The 22,188-nt window shown below is 39.3% G+C and overlaps 1 protein-coding gene across 1 annotated transcript in view; it reads right to left on the bottom strand.

The window, feature by feature from the left end:
- LOC139626638 (cyclin-dependent kinase-like 5) overlaps positions 1-22,188 on the bottom strand; it is a 42,310-nt gene that overhangs the window by 17,196 nt on the left and 2,926 nt on the right. The window contains 5 exon segments of the mRNA XM_071487049.1: positions 2,079-2,138; positions 2,790-2,910; positions 3,008-3,144; positions 3,317-3,362; positions 20,442-20,476. Coding sequence (XP_071343150.1) covers positions 2,079-2,138; positions 2,790-2,910; positions 3,008-3,144; positions 3,317-3,362; positions 20,442-20,476 — 399 coding nt within the window.

The following is a 22,188-nucleotide window of genomic DNA, read 5'->3' as shown; positions in this document are numbered from 1 at the left end:
ATGTCTAAGAATGGCCAGACCTATGTGGTATGTTTTAATGATTTGTTTACTTACAATATCTCAAATGTTTCCTTGATTTTAATCAAGGTAATAGTCATTCATTTCATCACCTGTAAAGGGTGTCATAAGTCTACCAGAAGGTCAAAATTTTAACATTTTAAGATTCACTGTTCAGATTGTTTTTAGCTACATGTTTAAACTGGATGAAGGATTTCAGGCTGGGACGTCTCCCAGCTCCTCAAAAATGTCTTGTGCCCACCAAACAGTGTCAGAGAAACACAGATTTTTAATGTTTAACTGCTTCATTCTATGTTTTTACCGGTTTTAGTTACCGGGTCTGTTTGTTTTGGAGAGGAGGAGACCTCTGCGGATAATTTGTCTCCTGGTAAAAACCGCCTAAAATACTGACACTGAAGGAATCCAAACTGGGAGAAACTGACTGCAACAATGGCGGTGCCGGGGAAGACACCAACTCCCATGATCCCATCATGTCTTTTGTCATTGTTTTGATTTGGAGAAAATAACATATTGTATATTGTATGAAGCTGGAGTCATCAGACTGTTATCTTAACATAAAGACAGAAAGCAGTGGAAAACAGTCATACAGGGTCTATACAAAGCTAAAAAAAAAAAAAAAAGCAGCTCTAAAACTCACCAATTAGCTGTTTTCCCCCATTTGCAGTCTTTGTGCAAAGCTAAGATAAAAGTCTGCAGTTAGTTTAGCCGTAAATTGTAGTAAATAAGTGACCCAAAATATTAAACTATGCCTTTATTCCCGGATAATGTTTGACTATATCCTCCCAAAGGAATTTTAACTATATGGGATTCATTTTCATAATCCTGAAGAATGACTATAAATTTACAAGTACAGACTATCATATGATAATCTGACAGCTTTCAAGAAGGAGATTTACACTTTGGAAAATTATCTTATTTACTGTCTTGCTGAGAGTTAGATAAGAACATCAATACAATTCTTGGACATTAAATCTTTGAGCTACTAGCCTCGTTAAACTTAGCATAACAGTTAGCCCGGCTCTGTTTACAGTAGCGCTGTCACCTTTTGTTTGAAATTCTCACATTTATTTGAACATGGGGAAAAAAATAACATACTGACCTGTTTGAATGCAAAATTTACAGTCTGTAAGTGCCTTGATTTATTTTTTTCAGAAGTGACAGCAATAGACTTCACCCACGTTTGGTCCTTTCTAAGCTTTAGAGCTGCTGGCAGGTGCATTTTTATACTTAAGACACAGTCCTTCCAGTCTTAATGCCAGGCTAAGATAACCAGCTCCTGGCTGGAGCTTTATAATTAGCATACAGACATAAGACTGGTGTCAGTTGTCTTATCTAACTCTCAGCATGAAAGCAAATAAGAGCACTTCTCAAAAATGTCAAACTATTATTTTAAAGATGGAAAAAAACACACTAATAAAACTGAAGTACTTATCACATGAATGACCAACGTTACCAGAATGAAAAGATAAAGCTAAACCTGTCTAGGAACATTTTGGGAAAATCTAAAGTTCACTGATGCTAACAGCTGTTAGCATGAGCTATTCATCTCCAGTTTGGGCACTTCTCAAACATGTTTGCGTCAACATTAAAAATCAAAACAACACACAATGAAAATAAATGTGCAGTAAGACACAGTCTCAAATGTAAACCTTCACAGCGGCGTCTGTTTGGCCTATGTCTGTTCACTCAATGCCTTTGGCTGACACAGAGCAAACAGCAGGTCCTCAGTCTCTCACTCCAGATTGCCTACACGATATTGGCTATGCCATGTTTTCCATTTCCCCCTGTTTTGTTGTGGCTCCACCAGATTGAATCAAAGCATGATTACTGCCTTGTTTTCCAACACGTTTCATTAATTGAGATGAGAGAAGAATGCAGAGCAGGAGTGAGGGCTTCACACCGAGCTTTAGATAACTGGATGAAGCCTGCCTCCTGCACTCCTGAAGCACTGGTTTCAGCCAAATATAGTTCCTGTTGAAAATATTCCTTTTATGTCACAGCTCGGACTGTTTGACCGCCTTTCTTACTACTCTTACAGAGTATTTAGTAGAGGTGCTCACCAAAGTCACATAACTTGAGGACGTCATCAGAGCTGATGAGAAGGTTTTCTGGCTTTATGTCTGAGGAGGAAGAACACAGATGGGGAGAAAGACACCACATAAGCTGGCGAGGGGCATCATCATTACATCATTACTACCATTCTTCCTGTCACCACATGTTCATCTGTTGCATTGAAAAGTGAGATATTTCTTCATTTTCAAAAACAGCAAAGAATCAGAAAAATCTATTGTATCAGTGAAAATTTGCAGTTTGTTCAGTCAAAAAATAACTTATACATCAAATGCCTCGATAACTCTGTCATATGTGTGTCTAGTTATGCCGCAGGCCACTTGGATGCCTGCTCTCTTTTGTGTGACAAAAGCTCACATGGGCCATCTGGTTTCCTGCTCTGCTGCCACTGATTTGCCAAATGCTCACGTCTTGTGAACAATAGAGTGGTCGGTTACAACACATCAGAAAACCTTTAAAGCCACTGTTTCAGGAGGGAAAACCCACATATTCCTATTTTACACTATTTTGCAAAAGATGCAACAAGGGTACAGAACTGGTTCTCGTTGTTTCTAAAAATAAAAGCACAGATGGTGCCCAGTGACGGAGCAGTGGCAAATGCTGCACTCTGTTGACACTGCATGAGCTTACTCCTGCTTAGAATGTCTCCTCTCTGTCTCTGAGTTGTGTCCATCCTGTGTCCTAATAAAAAAAGATTTTACCTCGGTGAACAATGTCGTGCTTGTGGCACCAGTGGATGGCTTTGATTAACTGGTAGATGTAGCTGCGTGCTTTGTCAGTCGGCACACCGTTGGGTAACTCCTCGAGCAGCTCCAGCATGTTCTGAATCAGAAAAAAACCCAACCAAAAAACAAACAACATGACCACCACAGAAATCGGTGTCGACCTAACCAAGGAGCGGACTGTGGACAGAACTTACCTTCTCCACATACTCAAAGACAAGATAGAGCTTCCCTCTTCTGCGGAAGGCCTCTTTCAACTCAACAATATTCTCCTGCTTGAGGGTGCGGAGCATCTTAAGCTCCCGTAGTGTCGTTTCTTTGACCTCCTCATTTTCTGCACGGAGGTGAGACAGAGTGGGAAATCAGGATTACATTGGACTCACATGTGAAGAGGATAAATAAAGATAAAGATGATGAATTGTTAGACAGTAAAAAAACAAACAAAACAAAAAAACACGAGTGCTCTCTGATGATGTTTTCCTCATCAGTGACGAGAGCGCTCTTACCTTCACTGTCCTTGAATTTCTTAATGGCCACAATTTCATTGGTCTCCTGCAATAAAAACACAGCAGCTAGTGAGAAATCAGTCCTGCTTTTCATTGCTCCTGTCAGTACATCATGACAGTGGGAAAACACAGCAGTGCAGATGACTGACAACACAAATGGCTGCATCTTGAAATACAAACACATTTTTCAACTCCAACTCTATAAAGAGGATCACTTAATTAAATACATATTTGTCTACAAATTAGCACTTCCTGTTGTAGTAATAATAATTAGCATCATCTCCATCAGTGGTTCCAAACCTGGAGGTCAGGAGCCCAACAAGGGGTCATGAGATGAGTCTAATAGGTTGTACAATGATAGGAGAAGGGAAATATAAAATTCCAAGGACCAGCCCTGTAATACCAAATGTCCCTAACTGACTGAATGAGTGATCATTTTCCACCATTGGTCAGCCAAATGCCATGTGACTGAGCTGGAGTTTTGAGCAGGAGAGTGGGTGAGAGAGAGAGAGAAGCCATCTGTGACTGCTAAGCTAAAGAAACTAGCAGATCTGAATAGCATGTAAACAACAGAACCACCAGCAACCAGAAATGTAGAAATACGCTTATTGCAGCACAGTAATAAAAATCCTGTTAAGAAATAAGGGATTTCTGTCCACTGAAGGGCTACAGGGCTTTTAATTTTGATTTTCATTGACATGTAAGGCAGTAACTTTAACACGGCAAACAGGAGCTACTGAAAAAAAGGCTTTGTACTACAATACTGTTATGACCAACTCTACATATCACACAGAGGGAGTTAGAAATAAAGACCTGTCTCTAATAAAAGTCTGTTATGTTCTGGAGTTGAGGTGAATAAAGGCCTTGATCACTTTTTGAGAAAATACAGTAACTGAAAACTATTGCGAAACCCAAATGAAGGCTGTGTGAGAGACAAAATAAGAAAGACATGCACAGTCTTTAACTTTACATGATACATCTTTACAAATATGTAACATGCTACAACATATGAACAGCTTTATTGTGAATTCAGCTGGCTTTAAATACTGTATATGAGAGCACAGAGAGGAGGAGAGAAGCAAACAGGTAGAGAAACAAGCTGACACTAGGCTGAATTATAACGACGTGTTGTTTACAACAATTTTCAACTATGTCTTCAATTTCACACATTGACCATACGCGGTCCAGCCATAAACTAGGTTTTAACCTAGACTTGTTTTCTATTAAGATATTACATACACTTATCTTTTAGGGTGTTTCAGTTTTTTAATAAAACCATCTGATGTGGAGCTGTGACGATTTCTTGCTCAGTAGACTAGCTGATTGACAGAAAATTAATAAAACTAATTTGATAAGTGATTAACAAATGAAGTCAATTTTCAAGCTAAAATGCCAAAATTGGATGGTTACAGGTTACCACACAGAGTTTACTGCTTGTCCTGGCCCCACACTATAGTAAAGTAAATCTTTTTTGGACTGTGGGTTGAGTAAAACTAGACACTGGAAAAGTCACCTTCAGTCTGGAAAACTGGGATTTCACATCTCATCACATACACATGCACCCTGTGTAGAAGGGTTGCAAACTTCATGTTAAGAGGTCACAAGCATAAAAGGCTGGGTACCACTAATCAATCTGAATGATTCACTGATGAAAAGTAGTGTGTGATGTAGCACATACAGGACCAGTGGATGCCTTATGAAAAAAATCCTGCAAAAATAATCTTTGTCTCTTGGTTACAGGCAAGAGTGGCATGAAATAATCAACGTCATGTTGAGCAAACATTCACACTCAGAACTAATGTCCACTGATTCACTGTTTCCCGGAGCCACTTCTCATCATCCCTCCATGAAGTTCTCTGTGAAGAGACGCCCCACCACTAGCCCCATTTCTCGACATGTCCTAGTTAGGCCTGGTATTTCTGCCTATGGCTCAGAGCTGTGCTCCAGTTCCCCCCCCCCCATCAGAAAGCTAGAGGCAGCATCACACCACTCTAACATGGATCACAGTGAACAGTGAACCCTCCTCCCAGAACGGAGAAATATAAGATGACTCACAGCAGGGTCAACTCCATGAGCATCACTTTGCTGTGCATGATGCATGATAGCCTGAGTGAAGGGACATGATGCACAGCAGTAAATTCAATAACCTGTTAACTGTCTACATCTTGTTCACTAATTGAGGAAATAATCCAGATCAGTAGCTACAGAGCAATTCATCTAACCAGGAGCAGAAGTCCTGAAAATCATGGGGTTTAAATCAGAGAGGTAAAGAAGTGTGTCTAAATATCACTGCTGTCTTATCTGCATATGCCATGTCTGAGCAGGAACAATGATCAGTCCAACTACATTTACAATATCAATAAAAAAGGTGAAAGTGTCGTTAATAGGATCATGTTTTTTCACTTGCAAGCATTGGACACTGAATGTCCATCTACATTTTAGCTAAGGTGGTATTAAATACAAAGTTGTTAACAATACATTCACATTCCATGATAAATTCATGTTTGTGTTCTTTTCAGACAATGTTTAAAATTATCACCATGTGAATATATTGGTGACTGGTCTGCATCCTAAATGTGGAGCTTGAATAAGCTCCTCTTTCAGGGAGTTGCACTACATTGTGGAAATATTTCCACTCTGTAATTTCCCATAAAACAGCAACTTAACATTTTTATATCTCTGTTTGTACAGATTAAACACATCAAACTAGATATAATGTATAAGGTCTCATATTTGACACTTCTGTGTTTTATTTGAAGTGTTGATCTCCATCAGAAGATATATTTGTGGTTTTGAGAACCAAAAACCATCTCAGTGTAGTTTTACATCTCCTCTCTCAGGCTTCTGTCTGGAGCTCTAGAAACAACAGGTCGTTTTAAGGCTCAGTTTCTAAATACAGGCTGTGTGTCTTTTTTTCTGTGGACTGAGGCTTTGATACTTTCACAGTATTAATATAGAACCTAGACCTGCTTTATAATCAAAAATGCAGTATAAATGCAGTTCCTTAACTGGCCATTAAATGTTGGTTTTACAATTAGAAATATCCAAGGAATAAATATTCATATTATTCATACACATATTCATGATGTTCTGGTCTCAGAAGCTGCCTTCTAATATGTGTATTGATGAATGAAAGAGCTGATTTACTAAAAGCTTCAAATTATGTGTTTTTACCTGACAGACAGATTCTTTCACTTCATAGTTGCTGCTTGCAGGTTACATCACCTATTTGCCAAAAAGCAATATACCTAAATCCAGCACCCCTTCTGAAGCCACCTGTTGATATCACAGACACTTCAAAACGTTTTTCTGCAGTCTGTGAGCTGGACACAGTGGTATGCTGGTAACCACACACTTGGAGAAGGTGAAGAAAATGAACAAGGTTCACTTCACTTCTTCCAACAGCGTTGATTTGCTCTTGAGTGATGGAGGGATCGGAGGTTAAGTCCTCATAGAGGACTCCCATCACCACCACCACCACCACAGAAAACTAAAACTAGAGACTTTAAAACTTCAGCGACCAAAGGTAACCTGTTTCTGTGCTCCAGTTCACAGCACATTACATCAGTCATTAAAGCCAGTTCAGGTTATTTCTGCTTCAAGTACAAAAAGTAGAAAGCATTGCAGTCAGGATGATAAACGATTCTCAAAGCACAAGTGAAAAAAATAATAACACAATATTTGTGTTCACATTGATCTCTCATTTATCTCTCACAGCCACATAAGTTTGCAGTGTAAGTGTGCATGCTTATGTTGGAGGGATCAGTGCAGTACACCAGCTGCCCTCAACCTTTACGTGTAACATTTTATTTTAAGCTCTTTAGGAATTCCCACGTGGTGATGGACTGCGGGGCTCATTTATGCAGGAGAGAAACCAAGCAGGGTAAATTATTTACCATGAACATGCTGTCCCTCTTACCTACCTCTCAAGTCTGGCACCTTAAGCTACAGAGACTATGTCTATACAAAAATAATAAAATACTAAATAATACTAAACGAATGATGTAGAACATACAGTATAAAAATCCAGCGTCTATTAGGGGAGCATTACATGTTAACTGCCATTATGTAAAAAATATATTATGCTACTCACTATAGAGTGCCACAGGGATGAGTCCTAAAACCTGGAAATTAGTTAGCATTTTAGCACTTCCTGTTCTCTCATCCCAAAGTCTTTGGGTTTTTTCAATGGGTTTTTGGTTAGATGGCTGAAAGGAGGCCTGTGGTTAACAAAAGCTCAAGACACGTTTCATTCTATGATATAAAATACATCAGTAAATACCCCTACTGTGATTTCTTTAAGCTTTTACTTTGCTAACAAGTGTCTAAATTAGAGTACAGAGGTTGTTGGGGAAACATCATCACGCCAAACACGAAAACTGATCTACTCACCAGTCCATCTTTACAGCCTTGCGTTTATACTCGCACTTTATACTCGCACTGCTCTTTCTGTGTTGAAACTTTCATTTATGCTGCATCAGATGTTTTGCCTCTGACAACATCTGGAGAATATCTGCTGTGACATAAATTTAGCTGTGATTGAATCTTAAACTGTAGAATTTTTTTTTATGATTCAAAGTAGAGATTGTGATAGATCAGTTTTATCACTATGTAAATATCGCCCACTGGAAATGATAAAGACACCAAATTAATTACAAAGTTCTTCATTGTTCATGCTCTTGATTAAACCAGTCATGTCATCTCCTGTGTCTTCCAAAGCACAATGAGTCATGGGACAATGCAGTTATAACTGTGCTGTGTAACATTCTTCCTGCATCATGCTGTCATATTTATTTTATGAAGTGTGTGCCGCCAAACTTGTAGCAGGCTGAACAATGAACCCAGCAGGAAGACCATTGATTTCGTGTCAGAGTCTTGCCTCTGCACAGAGCATAACATTATCAGATTAATATTGCAAAGATCCTATTTTATGTCTCTGTTTACACTGTCCAAACCAGGAGATTAAACATGAATTGCCTGGCTGTGAAATTTGTTAATAACAGCTTGGTGGATCTCTAGTGCAAAGCCAACAAAGTGTTCACTTGGTAGCCAGGAGGTTACCTCGAACAAAACACAAAGAAGGAACTGAAAATGCATTTTATGCAGTTCAGGGTTTTCATGGTAGATTTCTGGATACATACAGTGCATGAATGTTTATCCTTATTTATCCTTCGTATTGTGCTGATGTTACAAACTAAGACTTTCTTAGGTCAATAAAGAGCCACATATGAGGCACAAAGAGAACAGTCTGGACTCTGACCTACTAGGCCTACTGCAGTATATCATCTATTGCCTACAAAGCCAGCGTCAGTGCGGTCCTCCATCCAGTCATGTTAGCTTTTACGCAACATGATCTCAGTTGGCAACATCAGTCCCAGGGTTGCTTACAGTAACATGGACCTTGTTCACTCTATGGTATATGCCCTGACAAGTGACATGAGATGAAAACAAACAAACAAAATCAGCCATAAACAAACAGGACTTGATAGCTACTGGGGTAAAAGCAAAAGTCTTATGGCCACACACTTCCAGGTACCAGGTGCAGGTTTTTTGGAAAAGCGGGTTAAAGGGGCTATTTGCACGTTTTCTCTGCCGCCAAACACGGTTTCTTGCTGGGAGCAAGTGGTGGTGATTGTGCTTGACACATATTCAAACATTGTTGTCTTTGTAGTATAAGAGGTTATAATACGCCCTCTGAGCAACGTTAGGTCTTCAGGGTAGATTGGAGGCTGCAGTGGGTCGCTATCAGAAAGTGATGAGTTAGCATGCTAACTTCAGTAGAAGAAAAGATGTGATAAAAACAAGAGTTAACATTGGTGTTGTGTTCCACCTCTGGAGACAGCTGTTGGTGAGTAAAGAAATGAAGTTTAATACTGAACTCCCAACGTTTCTTCTAGACCTGTATGTAAAGAGCAGCTAATGCTAACACTGGCTATGCAGTGATAGCAAAAAGTACAAAGAGCTCCTTTAAGAAATGAGTATAGTTGCTCAGAACAGATTTGAGAAACTCTGAAAATGAATGAATATCTGGGCCAAACTGCATGGTAGATGAGTCAGTTGAAGGATGCAGCATTATAATGTAGAGCTTTCCATCCAATGTTAGGAAGTGGAAAGAACTTGAGTGGGGAGGGCATCTAGGATGTGAGACTCCAGTCACAAGGGGTACATCAACAGGTGGGCTGGGCCTGACAGTCAGTCTGCCTTCGACAAAGCTTCAGAATTAGTCTTGAAATAGCTTCCATATGTCAGGGGACAATGACGACTTTCACATTCAGACAGGAAACGTGTGTCCCCTCTTACATCTTTCTGTCTCTGGCTCTCTGGCTCCTGATAGGACCACATAGACAAGTGCGCCACTGAAGGTGACCCATTTAATGTTAGATGTAAAAGTCCTTTTTTCCTCTCATGTCCTAGTTTCTGTTCACTGCCTGCAAAAATAACTGTTCCCTTCAAAGGGGGTGGATAGACCTTTTTTTCTCCACTAAATAAATCTAGATGTTACTGACAGCCACTCAGTTTATTTAGGAGGAAGAAAATTTAAGCCGACCGCATCAATTCTATTATCTGTGGAAAAAGCGGCATCGGTTACGCAACATAAAAAAAATGAAGCTGAAGCAATGCTAAAATAAAAGATCATCCAAAAAAAGGAACATTTATGATCAAGATAGGACAAACAACAGATGACTGCAGAGCGGCTGTGACTCACTTTATGCTGCATGGCAGCTCCTAAAACAGTGATGGGCTTAATAGATCTAGTCAATACACTAATTGTTAATTTTCAGATCATTGTGTGGTATCTCCATTTAACAAATCAAAGTCATGGGCAAATGCAGTGCAAACATAAAGGACTCATTTCCAACAGATAATAGATTTCTTCAGGAACTAAAGGGTAAGGGGTGTTGTTGATGCTTGATGATCTGATTACTCAGATTTTGTTCTTTTATTTTTTAACTTCCTGTCCACTGAGAAGTGGGAACATGTAGCGTTGTGTAGTTGTCATCTGCTGCTCATGATAATCTCGCACCTGCATTTTAGCAAATATGTGACCAGTTTTACAAAACAACATACAGAGTAGAAAATGAGTGACGTTCTTCCATGGCAGCGCCTCTACGACCCCAAATGATTCAGTTCTTGCACACAGCGCTGTCATCAGCTTGTCATGTTTTTATAGATAACTTTTGACTCAAATCAAAACTTGAATTGATAACTAGTACAACATGCCCTTGCTTAGTTTAGTGGGTCCAGTTGCCAGTCAAACAGTGAAGACTCCAGGAGGTTCCATATTTCTGGACATGGTCTGGCCTGCTCTTTTTCAACTGTTTCAAACTACTTCTTGCAGTATTTCAGAGAATGTCAGACTACTTCTTTAAACACAACATAAAGTAAGCTAGTTGAGCTAGTTGTAGGCCAGATAGTTAATTCTTTATGTAACCAAAAACCTTTTAAATTCAGTATCTGAGGTGGATGTGGTGGTGGCAGGGTGTATGACCTCATTAAAAATGCAGACAAGTTCCCAACTTTGAGCGATTTATAGTACACAGTAGAACTGATCAGGTTCAAGACTTTTGACTAGTGTGTTTTAGTTTGAAAACTCCAGGACTGCGTTTTAGTCTGAACGGGCAAAAGCAGTGACTTCTGGAAATGATAACACAGACACTCACATGCGCTCTCTGATTAGATCTTATCCATCTTGGGTCTTATATGTATTCTTCCCTAATTTGTCAGGCTCATATTATGTGACCCCTTTCCAAACATAAACAAACGGCATCAACCTCGACTACCAGTTGTGAATGCAACATGGATAATGCATTGCTTCTGCATTTTATAACTCTATCTCTCTATAATCTCTGGTCTTACTTTTTCGCCATTCCTCATTTGTTGTACTTTATGCAGCTGAGCAACCAACTGCAGAGTAGACAATCTGCTTCCTGATTACCCAGCATGCATACCCAGTGTGCCCAGTGTTAGCATGGACGGAGATTATTTCTGTTGCGGAGCTAAAAACTTGTCGGATCGGGGATTGTCTTCATTTTACTGAATTTGAAAAAACATTAGTGTGGACGATGTGTCTACTACAGCCGGTGATAGCCAGCAATAGTTAGAAGACAAAAGCAAAAGGGAACGAACAGAAAATGGGAGCGGCACATAAATTTATGAGTTTTCTGTGGCTGTCTCTCATTAAATGTGGATTAACTATCAAAAAGATTATTTCCAGGAATAATTTTAACCTTTATTTGAAAGTTTGAAGTCAGAGAGAGGGAGATATTTTAGTGCCTAATTCACCATTTAGTGCAAGACAGAGAGAAGATAGATGTAATCCCGTTGTTGTAAAATTTGATTAAAATTTTATATGTGCGCTCTTCATCCACTTTATGGAAGCAGAGACACCCGCAGTTCCATGCAAGGTGGCAGATAAGTCATGTGCTTAAGAATGATAACAATGAGACCATGAAAGGAGAGTGTATTACTGCCATTTGATCTTAATGACAAAATATTCACCAGTAAGATGGTGTTTGCTGTGTTAACGGGGCGTGATATATATCTTCATATTAGCTGTATTATTCTAAAAAATGCCAGCGGTTGGATTCCACATACTGCTTCACTATTGGCTGATTATTTTCACTAAGAATGGCTTCATGTTGGCATCTGTCTCTGGCCCTCAGGGGTTCTGTGAACTAAAACCATGCCAGGAAAATACAACCCCACACCATACCGGGGCTGCCAGAAGCCTTCACCATAAGAAGCAAGCATTGTCCCTGTGGACTCCTTCTGGCACGTGCCACATATGTTGTTGCTCACTTGCTAATAATAGGATGGCTCGTGATCATGTGATGCTTTTCATTGCTCAGTATAGCACTTGCTGTGTTCTTTGCTCTCAAGTCACAAAATTGCTTGTTTGTGCAATGCAACCTGTGCAGAGTTTGTAATTTTTCAACAGACTGTCCATAATGAAGGTGCTTGCATATGGTATGAGGAAATCTGCTTTACTTGTTTACTTAGCTGTCAGTTCCTTCTTGCATGTCAAGTAATGCATGGACATCCCTGTCAAGAGGCATTCTTATCTACAATTAACTCAAGCTGATGTCTTTCTCTTAGATTTTCATGCCAACATCACATTAATGCCATGTTCTCAAGGAGCATTAGGTTCAGGAGCCTTCTTGTTCCTGTTCCAATCTGCTTCACTGGTACTCAATGTTACAGCAAATGTACAACTGCATTGAATCTGTTTCAGCATCAAAGTTTTAATGTGCAAAACTGTATTTACAGAACACAGCCACCTCAAACACAAATTCATTATGATAATTTGTACAATATGTAAGTTTTACTGCCAGAAAATATAGTCAACAGTTGTATATCTACAGTAATATTAGTCTATGCAGTAAGCTAGGCAAAGTAACACAAGGAATCCAAATTCTACATCAGTGGTACCCAACCTTCGGGCTGGGGTCCTTTGGCGGGCCACTAAAGTGTGTGTGTGTGTGTGTGTGTATACTGTACATATATCTATCTATCTATCTATATAGATATAGATATATGCACTTTGTTTTTTTAAAGTATTAAGGCCTATAACTGTGATAAACCAATTAACTTTTAGGTTGTCGCTGGCCGGACCACACTGTCTACTTGTTTGCTATCTCAGTCTCATTCTGCGCTAACAGATAACCTCCATGGAAAAAACTGGTGCATGAAAATGGATAGCTGGTTAGCAACAGGAAGAATTAAAAGGAGAGAGTCAAGAGACAGATGGTGAATCAACAGGTTATCTCTCCCCCGTGAAACAAAATAGAAAGATTGAGTTTCCCCTGCTTGCAGTTCAGTCCTGAATGTTCGATTGTTATGAGGTTAGGTTGTGCGCTGCCAACATTTTTTAGATTTTCCAGTGGACTTCTCAAGTTGGAAAAGGTTGGGAACAACTGATCTACCTTATTTTAAATACTTCTGTATAAGTAGAAAGCCTTTCTCTTGTTGATGTTTGTATAAATGAAATGTAAAAAAATGTGACATAAATCATGATACATACTTCATGTGATCTCGACAGTGTTTTGTGTATTCAAATTCTGTTGTGAATATTAAGGAAAAGCGACAGTAAACTGTTATAAAATGTTAAATGAATGTGGGTATATCATCAAGATACTAAAAATGCTCACAGTCTTGCATTTACACCTGCTATGCCTATGTTATCTCATCTGCATTCTGTCAGCACTGTAATTGGATCTTATTTTTATATGTGCGGTAAACTGAGCAGGCAATTAAGGAGGTAACAAGACAACAAAAATAAACATGGCAGGCAGGCGTTTACCAATACGATGCTAGTGCACCAGCTGCACTTAATTTTCCTTTTGATGTGGAAAAGAGCCGTCTTTTCTGATTTTTAACAGACATAGAAGATGAGTCCTCAAACGCACCTGCTTTGCAATCTACTTCAAGATATCACACGTTACAATGAAACATGGATGTTGTTGGTGATGTGATATGACAGTCTGCAGTGATGACTTCTTCTTTGTGTGCAGATACTTTCTCAATGATGCAAACACACTTTAAAGAACTTGTGCTGGTCTGACTCTGGCTAAGATTCAATCATAATGTAGCCAGAACACCCCTGCAGCTAGGGCCAGGGCTTTTCATAAAGAGGCTTAATTCTATAAATCTCCTTCGATTAATGAAAACATGTGACAGTTATTTGAATGCTTCAAATCTTCCAAACTGAATCATTTAACAGCATGTTAATCTGAGGAGACAGAGCCCAGCTGCTGTCAATGTTTTACCTCTCTATAGACGGGGTGGCGGGGGAAACCAGTTCATAGGATGATAAGCACATTCAGGGTGCTGCTGTGTGTAGTGTGCATTCCTGAGAGGTGTTAGATGCTTAAATAAATACTCTTCACAGCTATGTTTGCCCTCTCCCTTCTGCATTTCACATACTGCTACATGAATAACAACCACCGATGGCCATGCACAAGCCCTATCCGGGATTTAGATTAGTGGCCAGAGAGAGGCCTTTGTATTTGACTTTCCACAATGAGTTTCAACCTAAATACAAAGTGCTTCACTTGTAAATCAGCAGGTACCAGGATTGGGTGGGAGGCCTTACAACAACAGCCTACCAGTGAAACTAATGATAAACAGAAAGTGTGTCACACGTTCAAGGACACTGAAAGGAAAAGGAACTTCAGTTCACAATTTCTCTTGTTTAAAAGCTTCTTTTCAATACATCCTACAAGTAGAGTTTCAATGCAAAAAAAACAAATAAGCAAATATGCATACAGCATCAAGGTTTTTGATTAAATAGAATTTTATCTTTTTTCTGATCACTGGGTGAATCACAACACAAGCTCAGAAAAATATACAGTAATTAGTTATATGATGAAAATCAAATTCCTTTAACTCTAAAGTATCAGAACAACACATGAAGAATATGTTCAAGCTGTCGAGGGAGCCTGCTCTGTAAACCACACTGAGCAAACATGCCTTATGATGTCAATGAACTCAGGGTCAAACTGGAGCAAGCAGAAAGGGTGGTTTCCACTCTCAGCACTGATATCCTCGGTTTCGTCAACACACTGAATCAACAAACACCAGCACCAAAGATGACCAAGTTTCAAATACTGAAGAAAAAAATATAAACAGAGTAAGTGAAAGAGAGATGGTTCAGTTCGATTCTGTCAAAACTGATTTCATTATGGCCGTTTAAGTAACAATCTATCTTAAACTACCAAACAAAGAAGGAAGACTGTAGACCATAATACCTGAAATTGCCATTTTGAGCCAGATTCCATTCAAGGTCAAATCCAGAAAGAAATTCAGCCAAAGAAAGTGTGAGTTAATGTGTAAATATTAGAAGATGACAGTTTGTGGTACTAATGCTCCAATCAGGTGCTCTTAAACCACTGCAGAAGAAGACGGCACAATGAGATGACATAATTCAAAGCACAACTCCGCACAACTCAAACCTCAAGTGGAGAAAAAAACCAGTGGAAATGTGGAAATATGACCTTCCTGTTTGTTTTAATGTCTTAATTTGAGGACGGTTAGAGTCTTTATTGTTCCACGCAGACCTGATGTTAATGCCGGCTGTTGCTTTTTCTCTCTTCAAGTTTGTTTCCATTGCACTTGTCAATGTAAAAACTTTGTGGTGATATTTTGACTTTTTTTTTTTTAAACTTCTCTGACGTTCAGTCCAGTTTTGCATCCGACACTTTCTGAAAGTGACAGTCTGCCATTCACACCCACCTCATGCAGTGATTGGCTGGGTGTGTGGGGGTGAGAAAGGAGTCATGGCTGAACTTCTCTCTCTACCTCTCTCTTTTTATTCATTACACAACTATTCCTCCTGTTGAGTCATTTTTCGTGTTTACAACCAAGTGTAACTATGACAGTTCATGCAGGAGAGACTGTCTGAATGTTTGCGCCATTATTTCTGTTCCAACTATCAGTGTCTCCACCCTCTCTATAAGTGTGCCTCCCATACGTCATACGAACAACTTTGTTCTTCAGCGTAACTAAGGTTAGGTTCAGACAGTATCTCCAGGATTGATGACATCATCTATGGTCATCTTTGGTTTACTAAACCAGTCCTCAACCTGAACAACCATACAGGTCGTTTTTTCTTTTTTCAACCCTCTGATATGACCCATAGGAGTGTCTCCTGAAACAACATCTCTACGGCGGTAGGCATACCTGACCTTGGTTGTCATGGTTACAGTAAGAGACATCGATACCTACCTTCATCGCCATAGTTACTATAATAATAGTCATGGCTTGGTTAGGTTAAAATAAGTACTTCCTCAACAATAGACCATCTTTGTTGTCATGGTTAACAAAGTTAACAACGTAGTTAACTTTGGCAAACGGTCATAGATAATAGGAACAACATATGCTGCTACTTTACATGGTAATCCAACACTGCTCTCATGTGACATATTCCTGTGTTTTCTTGACCCATCCATCCGCCCCAACCTCCTCCTGACGTGGACTTTGTCGTTCTATAAACTAAGTCATCGCACTTTTCCCTTTGCTCCTGTCATAATTACAACAGTCACCAGATGTAGCCTAGCAATAAAACCTAATGATGGGAACCTGCAGCACAAACGACATATGGGCTCCTTTTTTACAGTATAGTCTCCAAAAACAGATATTCACAAATCACGCTGTCTAAAAATAGATGCATTTTTATGCAAGAGATCTGTTTAAGCTTTTAAAAACAGCTGCATGTTGACCTTACTGAGGCTCTGAAGGATGATTAAGCCTCTTAATTAGCCTATCATAAATTAGCTAAATTAATAGGGTTTTTATCAAGCATCAACAGACAAGGCAGAAGACCTGGAGGATCCTTGTGGCTCACTTGACAACTTGGATATGCATATGCAGCCTCCTCGAAACTGCCTGAACCTGGTATTCCCCTCATTTCCTGTCAACACACCACAATATAACACTGTATTATTCCCATTAGAGAGAGGTCCAAAAAGGAATTAGTGAACCCAAACATGTTCTGTTGGTGATCCATTTACATGGACAGGAAATTAATAAAGGATGAGCCAGAACTACAAGACAAAAGCTTCTCTGTGTCTCACTGTGCTCAACCCTTTTGACATAACAGCAGGTTGCAGTTTCAGTCTTGGGTACCCTCCTTATCAGAGCACTGTGGCAAAATATGGCAAGACTGCACAAGACTGAGGCAAATTTCTCACAAATAACTGTAATTCTCCTGACCAGGAAGCACAGCCTCATTCTCCTACTGACAAAGTGCTCTAACAATCCTAAAACGGTCAACATGCAGCCATTACACACTGATCTATAAACTGTACTTTCAGCAATAGCAGCCTGTTTTGTGGGTCTAATCCATTATGCCATTTGTGTGGTATAATTTGGGTATCAATATATAAGGAGAGTAACTATTGGTAGAATAAAAACAAATATGTCTCATAGGCTACTAGACTAAGACTGAAACACAGAAAGCTCTTTCTTTGACATTCTTCTTCTTTGTCACCTCTCTACACCACAATCGGCCAGCTGACTCTTAAGTGTGCATTTGGACGTTGTAAACGTAAAATGTGGGGGCACACATTGTAATCCAGCAGCCTCTTAAATAGATTCAGATTACTGCGTGGAAATTGGTGAATGCATACTTGTCTGCTTCCATCCTTTCTATATCTGGCCCCAGATCCTTCTTGGAACTAATTATTCCTGTTAAACACATGTATTGTATGAACCAAATTCGAGGGGCGCATCTGGTGAAATAAGTATGTTCTCTAAGCACGAGCAGCTGTGACTCAGCAGCTGTTGCTACATACAAACACAGCCATTTTCTCTGGCCAGCACACTTCCCTGCCCATAGTCAGAGCGCCATCAAACACTTGGTAAGCTTACGTGTGATTCTGCTTTGTAAGTGTCGGCGCATGTGTGTGTCTATGTGAGGGCATCTGTGCATGAAGTGTGTTTGACTGAGGGCCCAGGTCTATGTGTATGCACACATAATTATGCAGCATAGATCTGTGAGTTAGCCCTTGAAAAAACATGTTGGTTCATTCACACTAACAATACAATATTTTCCACATGGCACTGATCCATATTGTTCTGCAGCCAGACAATTCATCCTCCTGTGCTTTCACACGTCAAGCAGCAAAACTACCAACAGATATTCTGTCAAGACTGCATATATTACTGAACTTCACTCGCAAGGCCCACAGATTGTGTCAGACTTCAAGCGGATTCCTTTATTATATGCCAGGGAAATAATAAAGAAATTATCTGATTAAAAAGATATTCCATAAAAGTGATATACACTAAGGTTAAATCAACTATGTAATGGAAACACAGCCAGGAAATGATCTCTTCTATTGTTTGTTTTTCAACTGCAGCACTGTTACCACCTTGCAGACAGTGAACCACTGTAAAACACACTGTTCACCTGGTATATGACTTGGCTGATGTGATTCCTCCTTTAGGTCAGTCATTTCTACAAATCATTCATAAAGAATCTGCATCCAAATAAAAGGTGACAGTAAAACTTGACGAGCCTTTCTCACAAAATAATGTTCATGCTCTTTGTTTACAAATTACACACTCGGCGAAGTCAAATTATTAACTGACTTGTTGTCATGGTCTGCACTGCAGTTATCTTAAAGCTGCATTCACTGATTTTTTTGGGGGGCGTAGTGGACCGCAATATTTACTTTCCTTTTAGCTTTAGTTAGTCTCCACCAGCTCCTGAGGGACGTATTTGGCCATTCAACTACTATGCTCCACTATACCAATACCTATACAGACATATGAAACAACATTGACCAATGATATTGCCTGTATCAGACAGGCTTTAATTAAACTATTCTGATAAATGTTTCAGGCAGAAAATAAATGTCAGTGAAAAAAATGATAATAAAAAAATAAAATAAAATAAAAAAGTCATAATTTCCTCAAGGGTTTTAAACACTGCAATTATGGTGATGATTTTTGTGGGATTTTTTGCACAAATAAACAGTAAAGGGAGTGTTACAGACAAAGCACCAGCCTCCATCTGTTGTGTGGACCTGACTGAGGTCTATTGATGTGAGTTCTATTGTGTAAAATGTAGACACTGGCATTTGCAGCTGCCTAGGAATGGGATCAATCAGTCTGAACAATAAAGCTCAGTAATTATAGGCTGTGATTCCGGCTTACAGCAGGGCTTTACTCTTTTTCCTCACTTCTGAGTCTTGCCTCGACATCGAGTCTTGGTGCTGTTGTCTTTTACAAATCTCACACTTAAGCTAACTCGCTGGCATTAGAAACCTGGTTGATGGATACACTGAGTAAGGTCACTGCCGGAATAAACACTGTAATGAAGGCAGATGCATGACAAAAGGAGAAGAAAAACATCAAGGATTTGGACGAGGAAGGCTCAGAAAGTGTTCTGTCTGTTTCCTGCAGATCTCTGTAAGTAGGAGGTATAGGCTCTCTTATTCATGCTGGATTGCTGTCAATTCCTGGCACAGCCTCCTCCTTAAACGGACTGAGATGACAAGGCTGTTACTTCAGTGTGGGTCGACTGCTTTTCATAGTCCTCCTGTTTTTTTTTTCCTCCTTTTTTTTTTGTTTTGCTTTGATTTGATTTCCTCATTCTTATGCTAAAAAATAATTGCTTCAAGACAACTTGATAAAGCCACTTCTACATGAATGAAAACAAATGAAGTGGAGTAGTGAAAGCAGATCTTTCTCACTGATGAACCCGAGTGGAGACACAAGGACGATAACCAATTACCCAGCAGTCCATAGGAGCCACTTAGGGCATCACATTAATTCTAAATCACAGGACCACTGCAGTGAACTGAAGTGACCAGGTGCGTTTACTTTAGACAAAGGGCACAGCATCTTGGTCTGATGTTCTCCGGGGTTCTGCTGATCTTTCTTAACCTCCAATAAGCATAAACCTAATGTCTGATGTAGAGAGAAACATGCAGGACACTTAGAGGATAAGGCTGGCGACAGTCTATATATTTATTACTGTTAATTAATCCCATAAAAAGACCAAAACAATGTCCGTCCCCAGCTTGTCCGTGCCGCTAAGGCCACAGGTTCTTACTGAACAGTGAATCTTTAAAAACAGATCACAGATACATATTTCCACTTTTAAAACAAGCTTCAAACATTTCTCAACACAGCTTGGTCTGAGGTTTTTAGCAAATGTTACTCAAACAGAAGGAAAATATGTTTGGCTGGTAATTATTTTCAGCCATGGAATAATACACACTTGGAGTTCTGCTACATCTTTACAGCAGCAGAGCAGAATATATGTGATTTCCTCATAATAAACTACAGTGTCTGTGTTTATTGTAATTACGAAAACATGATACCAGTGGAACAGTGTGGCTCATTTATGTGTTAGTGAATAATGGAGAGACAAACTTTATCAGACTTTGGTTAAACTGTTGGTTAATACTTAGTAAGACCAGTTCACTGTATGTTTTGGTCTTTTCCTGTGATTTGTTGACAATAAGGAAACTATATTGCACCAAAGTTACCCTTTACTACATGATGTTTTCATGAGGAAATATAACAGGTTAATGACTTGTAAGGCAACTGATGACTGGAATGGTTTGACAAGACCAATAAGCTTGAGGTGATTATATTAACATTCACAAGATCTTACCTTGTGTCGGCACTTCAAAACAACACCATAGGCACCTAAAAAAGAAGCAAAGCGTATGATTAACTGAGATATATAACAGCTAATCCTCTCATGAATATTCAGAGAATTCATGTACTTTTATCTACTTTTGCCCTTCAAGTAGAGCTACTGCACTTAGAAGCAGATCCTCATGAAATAATAAAAAAATGACAGCTCAAATTCAGTTTAAAAATGTCAATTTGTGATGAACATACCAGCACGGTCTATTTTCATAAATAACCCAAGACTGGCTGGATTTAGAAAGTTTCTCAGTCTGACATGAAGTGAGCTGGCCAGTAATGCTAACAACTGCTAACACGTCCAGAACCTACTGAGCCCATCTGATTTCAGTATATTACTACAAAGTGAAAGAGGTTTTAAATCCTCTTCTTTAATGCTTCTCATATGTTCACATGAAGTAAGAAAAAAACATCCTCCTCTAAAAGGACAGGTGGCTCAGAAAGTAGGACACAAGTGTTGGCAGGCTACTGTAGTTCTGATGTTATTGACCCTGGCAGTCACACACACATCCCCTGAGGGTTCAGGAGGAATTCTTGAACTGAGCAGACATATGACGAAGTGCTCCACACTCCTTCACGAGCACATCAGTGCTAAAGGAAGTCATCTACACTCTTCAAGGTGCTCTAACATATTTCCATTTCTTCTACCAGTTTATATTGAGCCTGAAGACCTGAATTGGTTTTGTATGGTTTAACACATGAATAAGAAATTGAGTTTACATTACATTACTGCCAATATGTTTCCATAATGCCATATGTTTATGGGTTGATTTTCTACATCCCAGGTAAACATTGGTTTTCTTTAATTCTAAAAAGATCTAAAAATCTCTTTGAAGACACTTAAAACCTACCCGAGAAAACTAATCCATGACAGAGAATGTTTAGACAAATATTTTTCATCACGCTTCATTCATGAGCTAACATTACAGAAAATGAAACACTAAAGACAATCAATAAGAAAACATGGACGCCATGAATATAATAATGTGAATTTAAAGTAACCTGTTGCATCAAAAATATTTGCTGTTTGTCTGCTCAATCTCAAATCTTGGATGGTTTCCCACAAGCACTCAAATGCACCGAAATCTGTCCCTACAGACAAATCCATTAGCACAAAGTGATTTCAACAAGATTACTACAAGAACAAAAATAACATCATTTGCAGATCATGTGCCAAAAGATGCAAAAGCACCACAATTATTCCTCCCATGTTATTTTCCTCCTTGGATAAGGAAGTGAAGATAATTCCATAAGAGTCAGTGTATTCTTTTATTGCTGTGGTGAGCCTACATGCACCGCTCAGTCCTAATTCATTAACAAAATTGACTGACCTCAAGATCACTAAGGAAAAATCTATGATGCTGAATCAAGTGGAGCGCACTGTGCTATGCGTGCAGAGGCAGAGCTGGACTGCTCCACTTCCACAACTTCCACAACTTTACAGTTTAATGTGTGATTTTCCTCCAGACAGACTCATCACTAGACAGGTTTTCAAAATCCAGCTCAAAGTTTCCCTGTGTCTTCTAGCGACACATTATACACACATTATAAAATTTCTAGGCTGTGGGAATAGGGGTGTAAAAATTGGGACATGTGAGTGGCCTCACCTCAGGGCCCCTGCCACTTTATATCAACCGGAAGTGGCTCAAGGAAAATAGAAAAGCCATGAGAAGCATTCATCCTGTCCCATTGACATTTACAACAATAAA

The sequence above is a fragment of the Trachinotus anak genome, unplaced genomic scaffold (assembly GCF_046630095.1).
Source record: "Trachinotus anak isolate AG129_WGS33_773 ecotype Australia unplaced genomic scaffold, CSIRO_AGI_Tana_v1 ptg000010l, whole genome shotgun sequence".
Lineage (NCBI taxonomy): Eukaryota > Metazoa > Chordata > Actinopteri > Carangiformes > Carangidae > Trachinotus > Trachinotus anak.
The sequence above is the reverse complement of the archived record's forward strand: the minus strand, read 5'-3'. Positions and strand labels throughout refer to the sequence as shown.